This window comes from Chelonia mydas, chromosome 4 (genome assembly GCF_015237465.2).
Source record: "Chelonia mydas isolate rCheMyd1 chromosome 4, rCheMyd1.pri.v2, whole genome shotgun sequence".
In the NCBI taxonomy this organism is placed as follows: Eukaryota; Metazoa; Chordata; order Testudines; family Cheloniidae; genus Chelonia; species Chelonia mydas.
In genome coordinates, this window is record NC_057852.1 from 100182755 (window position 1) to 100189306 (window position 6552).

Below are 6552 nucleotides of genomic sequence, written 5' to 3' on the forward strand. Positions count from 1 at the left end.
AAGTGGCCAGACAGTCTGGCTCCTAGGCAGGGGGAGCACAGGGCTCCGTGTGCTGCCCCCGCCCTGAGCACTGGCTCCGCACTTCCTTTGACTGGGAACCACGGCCAATAGGAGCTGGGGTAGTGGTGCCAGCGAGTGAGAGCCGCATGTGGAGCCTTCTGGCCCCCCCGCCTAGGAGCTGGACCTGCTGGCTGCTTCTTGGGTGCAGTGCGGAGCCAGGACAGGCAGGGAGCCTGCCTTAGCCCCGCTGACCGGGAGCCCCCCAAGGTAAGCCCACGCCCCAACCCCAGCCCAGTGAAAGTGAGTGAAGGTGGGGGAGAGTGAGCCACCAAGGGAGGCGGGGGAATGTAGGGAGCTGGGCTCAAGGCCTCAGAGAAGGGGCGGGGCTAGGATGTTGAGTTTTGTGTGATTGGAAAGTTGGCAACCCTACACAGCGGAGAGAGTCCTGAGTCCAGCAACAAGCATGTGGAAAACGGGAGGGTTTCAAAGTCAGGTTCAACAAGGGGGGGAGGGTTGTCTAGTTTCCCTGGGCTTGCCTGCTCACAGGGGGCTGGGGCTGGATGACCTCTCCAGGTCCCTTCCAGCCCCACAGTTCTATGCCCACCCACGGGATAAGGGTTATCACCGCCCCCGTGGGGGCTGGGCCGAGTCAGCGGGCACGCCGGGCAGAAGCGACAAGGGCTGCTGGCGGGTTAGGCAGCCGCTGCCTTGCGGTGCTGCGTAGCGGGTGCACGGAGTTGGGCCAGTGGGGGGTCCTGGGGCGTAGCTGGGGCACGGGAGGGTCCTTGGGGCGCGAGAAGCTCCGGTGGCGGCGCTCGGGATAATGCTCCGCTTGCGGGCGCAGCCCACGGGGAACGGCTGGGCGGCCCGGGGCTCCCGTGCCAATCGTCCCAGATTGCTTTGCGCATGCGCGGCTCCTTTCCCTCCAGCCGCACGTGGCGGCGGCAGCGCTGGGCGGGAAGCGGCTGGGCGCTGCCAGGTTTGTGACTAGCTCGGCCCCGGCGGGCTCCCCGGGCACGGGGCAGGAGGAGGGTGCAGGGGGGACTGAGTCCCGCCTTCCCCAGCCGGGGACAGAGCCCAGGTGTCCCCCAACCCCTCCCTGCAGCCACTCGTCCCCTTCCCCTCCCACTGCTGGGGACAGATCCAACCGTCCTGACCCCCAGCGCACCTCCCCCTTACTAGTCCCCACTCACCTCCCATAGCTGGGGGCAGGACATAGGGATTCCAACCCCCAGCCCCTCCTGCCAGCCAATAGCCCCCACGCCCTTCCCACAGCCCAGCACAGAGCCGAGCTGTCGTGACGCCCGCAATTCTCCCGCCCCCTTTCTCTTCCCGTTCTCGCCACGCTCCGCAATTGGTACCAATGTTTTAATGCATATCACTGTGGTGTAAGTTTGACAGCATGTCATCTGTGTTGCATAAATCATGGAATGCTTAATTTTTATGCCTTGTGTGTTTTGGTTACCTGCCGAGCAATCTGAACTCCCAGTCAACCAATTTTTTTTCCAAATTAATTTTTTGTTAAAAGTCATTATTTTTAAGCCAGTTTCATGACATGCATAATTTTTGAAGGATGAGGATTGGCAACACCAGTGTCAAAAGTATGGTCTCTTTCTGTTGTAATTCTTCTTTCCATGTGAAACATTCAGGTGGCACCTTTTGCTAGACTTCAGTTTGGCTGCCCATGGTCAATCCAGCTGTTTTAGCCCCAAGAGGGCCCAGTGTAAGAGCAGATGTCATTCTTCATCAGCTATGGAAGACTGAGGCTCAGTAACTCCAGCACAGATTGGAGTTGGGGGAAAATTTCACCCCCCAACACAGACTAAAGACAGGGTGAAGCTGTAAGCCTAACTCTACTGTAATGACTCCCTACCGTAAGGGCCAAGAGCACAACATAGTTGGCTCTGAAATGTGGGAGGGGATTAGAATAAATTGGAAAATTCTGCCTTGTGGTTCAGTGAGGGCCTGTTAATGAGTTACTGAGACAGGTGGGTCCCCAGCACAGTTGTAATCAGCCACGGTACTTGGACATGGCAAAGTATCAGGACACACAATGCCAGGATGTTGTACAGGATATACAGTCCCCTCTGGCCCCTGCATGGGAAAACCTGCAGCTGCCAGAGCTCATGCAGGGGCATGGTACTGAGGCCTGTTTGTCTACCTTCGAACGAGTGGCTGAAGCTTGCCGGTGGCCTAGAGGAGAATGGGTGACACGACTTTTACCAGCCCTCCGAGGAAAAGCCCAACAGGCTTCTATCAGTCTGGACACCAGAGACAGTAGAGACTATGGGAAAGTGAAGGCAGCCATCCTGCAAGAGTATGGCATCAGCCCAGAGATGCAGCGCCAGCACTTCAGGCAGTTCTGTTACCATGATGTCAAGGGGCCCCAAGAGGTTTACAGCCAACTCCAGGAACTTTGCCATTGCTGGCTGAAGCCAGAGATCCATACCAAAACGCAGATCATGGACCTGTTGGTCCTGGAGCAATTCCTAACCACCCTGCCAGAGGAAATGCAGAACTGGATCTGGAAACATGGTCCTGAGACCTGCACTGAAGCGGTGGCCCTGGCAGAGGGTTTCCAACTGGAACAGCCAGAGGCTGGGAGACGGGGGCTACAGGTGAGATCACTGAACCCTGAAGGGTGAGGGAACTGGAGGGATATCAGGCTGTGAGGCCTTCTTCTTGCCATGATAGGGATTTCTCTGTGTTCTTAGGTAGGCCCTGTAAATGCTGCCACCTTTGCTTTTTGCCCAAAGAGCAACAATCAGGACCCATTTATCTGGGTCAGCCAGGAGCTCTCAGGAGAGAAATTGGTTCCATGGTGCCATATCATTGTGTTCAAGAAGGTGCCCCTGATAACTGTGGGCACTTAGATGAGGTTTTGGGAATTTTGCCAATCACTTCCAGACCAACACTGACTGTTGGGTGCTGAACAGGAGGCTCAGGGCTTCAGGCTTCTGCCCCACCAGACTTCTTCTGCCCTGTGGGTTGGGAGACCCCCAGTTGAGAACTGCTGTGGTAGAGGGGATTACCCTGAGGTAGTTGAATGCAGGACAGCCCCGCTGGTCTAATATTCAGAGCTCCCCATCTCACTGTCATGGCTAAATTTCTCTGGTCCCATCAGTTGGCCAAAGAGAATCTCTGGCTATCAACACTTCAGCCATTTCCCCCACTGCTGCACCCCTAAACCACAGGGACATGGGAGAATGTCCTGGTCCATCATTTCCTGTTGTCTCCCCAGTGGCTCTTTCAGACCTGACTCGAAAGTGAGCCCTAGATTCATTGTAATGTTTGTCTCTTTCCCAGGTCATTGTGCGGTTTCAAGGTTGAAGAAGTGACCTCAGAGAAGATGGCATCCTCTAGAGCGTTATCGGAATCTTCTGCCTCCCAGCTGGAACAGCCACAGCCCAATTTGGAGCATATATCCCAAGGGGAACTGATATGGAGCAAACCCCTGGAACCCCAGTATGAGCCACCCTCTGTCTCCAGAGAGGACCTCCAGCCCCTCCAGAAAATGGGTAATAAACCTGATATGGCAGAGGATGAGGTGTGGGGGCATCTGAGGGGAATATCTAGGACTGAGCATAGGGGGAGGGAATGTGGGGCACTGGCTAGCTGCAGCGGATTAGCAGTGTAATACGGGCCTATCAGTATGGCCCAAGTTTGGCTCTGGCCCAGGTGAGAGCCATTCCAATCAGATAGCTGCTTGTCAGCCCATCTGAAACTCCAGGTACCCATTTTACCAAATCCACCATCACAACTGACCTGTTCTTAATGCCTCTATGGAGAGAAGCAGGAAAGTGTGGGTTACGAACACAGATTTTCCCCTGGCCTCCAGAGCCGATCAGCATTGGTTTGCATGAAGGGGGATGAAGTAGGGAAGCTTGAATTGCTGCTGTTACTGCTCTGGGAATCGAGAGGGATAGTTATGATCTAGTTCAAACCCAAATTAACAGGCTTGATGTCGGCCTGTATTATAGAGTCAGTCAGACTAGATGGTCATAATATACAGATTTTAAGGCAAAAAAGGAACCATTGTGACCATCTCGTCTGGCCTCCAGAATAAGACAGGCTGAAAAATCACCTGATGATTTTTGCATTGAGTGCATAACTTCTGGGTGACTACGGCATATTTGACTGAGCTAGAGGAAACTGGCCTGTGCTATGCAAGAGGTCAGACTAGATGATCATAATGCTCCCTCCTGATCTTCAAGATCTTTGAGGTAGGTGGATGTATTAGTATCCTACTTCAACTTACCTGTTTTACCCCACCTTTTAACAGTGTGTCTGTGCAGCACGCAGCACAGTGGAGCCCCGATCCGTGTTACCAGGTGTCTGTGAAGTGTTTGGCACAGTGGGGCCTTGATCTTGGTTGGTGTCTCTGTAACTATAAATAATAGGTATATGTGCCTACATAGGTACATATACACCCTAATATAAATGTTCTATTATTATCAAGTGTGATCTGTGTATGTTTACACAACTGCCTTGGTACATCAGACTTCTTATGCTACTACTTCTTATGCTACTACAACTGTATTCCAGGAAGAGAAAGCTGGAAGGGTTCATAATCAAGGTTGTTGGGTTTAATTTATGACAGATCCTTTACAGTTCCACTTTTCTTTGGTTTCTTTTCTCCCAAGGAACCTGATTATATTTTGATTCTCTTGTGGGTTTTTTTTCCCCTTTCCTTTCAGCAGTTGTTGTGATCTTGATTGAAGATGAGGAAGTGAATCCTTGGCAGGAAGCGCTCAAGGAAGTCGGAGTGCACGAGATGTCATCTGGAGGTCAGAAAAGGAGCATATCTCAAAACCAGGACTCAAGAGGTCAGAAGAGGAGCGTGTCTCAGAACCTTGATCTGGGAAAAGCCTGTGGGAACCAGCACAGCTCAGAGAGTCAACAGGGAAACCCCCCAGGGGAGAGCTGCAGTAAGCCCACTCCCCATGGGGGAGATGTAAGAGACCTCAAAGACATCACAGTTCCCCAGAAAACCTCTCCAGAACAGATCCCTTTTCAGTACACTGAGTGTGGGAAACTCTTCAGTCGCAAGTCAAACCTTCTCCAGCACCAGCGAATGCACAAATCCTACAAGTGCACCCAATGCTGGAAGAGCTTCAATCACAACTCAGCACTGACCCAGCACCAGGAGATGCACTGTGGGGAGCACACTTTTGAGTGTGCAGTGTGTGGCGACCACTTCACATGCAGCTCCAGCCTCGTCATCCACCAGAAAATACATTCAAAGGAGAAACCTTACCGGTGCACAGAGTGCAGGGAGTGCTTCCTCACCATCCCTGAGCTTGTGTCCCATTGGGGACTGCACACATGACAAACTGTGAGCAAGTAAACAGCAGGTCTGGAAATAGAAACAAGGCCCTCTGAATCGGGGTTGGTGTCTTATCCAGGGACCATTCTGATGGTCTGTATGTCGGTCTGGTCTGTCCATTAAATTAATAGAGTCCAAAGCCAAAATGGACCATTGGAACTTCCCTGAAATAATTCCTAGCTGTATGTGGATCACAGTGCCAGAATATGTTCTGAGCCTCCCAGATTAGAGGCAAAGACAGTCCTTGCTCCAGAGATGCCACAGGATTCATATCTAAAGAACATTTGTTTTTGTACATAATTAAATATCTCAAATAAATGAGATAAATAAATGTCTCAAAGGGTTTTGCAGTCCTTATTCTTACCTCTCCCAAAGTACTAATCCCCAGAGCCAGAGATGGATTCAGAGGCGGAACCAAGAACAGAACCCAGGAGTCTTAGCATACAGTCTTTCACTCTAAGAGGTGAGTGTTGCCCCTTCCTGAGGTTACCTCTCCTTTGGTAATTTGAGACCTGGTCTATGCTACACAGGTCAACATAAAGCAGCTTTTGTCACCCTAATTATGTCCATGTCTACACTACAGCCTTGTCCCGTCAATGTAAGTGCCCTAGTACACAGACATATCTCCACCTTATGTTAGGGTGACACTGTGTCTGTGTAGACACTGTATTACTTACCTCAGCTGTTAGCTCTGTTGTCCAGCGGAGATGTGAAATTAACAAGAAAGCCAGGCAGCTAGAGCCCAGATGGACCCCACTCCGGATGGGAGCCCATGCAAGAATGGATTCTGCTAGACCCCGTTCCTACCTGGGAGCTGAGCGAGAAGCCCGGGCTCCTGGACCCCGCTCCTGTCAGGAACAGGGAGGTGAGAAGCCCTGGGCAGCTTCCCCCACCTCTCCCAGCAGGGAACGGCAGGCAGCCAGCTTCTCAGCTGCCCCTCTTAGGTCGGTGGAAGCGCGCCTCGTGAGGATGTGCACCGCTGACCCAAAGAGGGTACTGTGGACATGCTGTAAATCAGGGATCTCGAACTCAAATTACCACGAGGGCCACATGAGGACTAGTATATTGGCCCAAGGGCCACATCACTGACACCTTTTCATATAAAGGTACAAAAGCCCCCCTGACCCCATCCCCACTCCACCCCTTCCATTAGGCCCCACCCCTGCCCCACCTCTTCCCACCCCTTTCCCGCCCCCATTCCAACCTGGAGGTAGGCAGAGGAACGG

The 6552-nt window shown here is 52.5% G+C and overlaps 1 protein-coding gene across 2 annotated transcripts; it reads left to right on the plus strand.

The window, feature by feature from the left end:
- The first annotated feature begins 646 nt into the window (after positions 1 to 646).
- On the plus strand, positions 647 to 5663 carry LOC102943373 (zinc finger and SCAN domain-containing protein 12). Of its 2 annotated transcripts, none has more exons than XM_043545630.1 (4): positions 647 to 979; positions 1650 to 2618; positions 3307 to 3518; positions 4701 to 5663. In XM_043545630.1, exons 2-4 carry the CDS (start codon positions 2533 to 2535, stop codon positions 5327 to 5329), a joined length of 927 nt encoding a protein of 308 aa, XP_043401565.1. In that variant the 5' UTR covers positions 647 to 979; positions 1650 to 2532; the 3' UTR covers positions 5330 to 5663. The 2 variants fall into 2 exon arrangements, with proteins under 2 accessions (XP_043401565.1, XP_043401564.1); XM_043545629.1 differs by having other exon boundaries at positions 706 to 979; positions 4698 to 5661.
- Positions 5664 to 6552: the final 889 nt, after the last annotated feature.

What these genes read in the sequence shown, in the direction of transcription:
- LOC102943373 (XM_043545629.1), top strand. Translation starts at nt 2,533, where the DNA reads ATGGTCCTGAGACCTGCACTGAAGCGGTGGCCCTGGCAGAGGGTTTCC. An exon ending in CTGGGAGACGGGGGCTACAG is followed by an intron (nt 2,619 to 3,306) that starts GTGAGATCACTG and finishes TCTCTTTCCCAG; the next exon opens with GTCATTGTGCGGTTTCAAGG. An exon ending in CCAGCCCCTCCAGAAAATGG is followed by an intron (nt 3,519 to 4,697) that starts GTAATAAACCTG and finishes CTTTCCTTTCAG; the next exon opens with CAGTTGTTGTGATCTTGATT.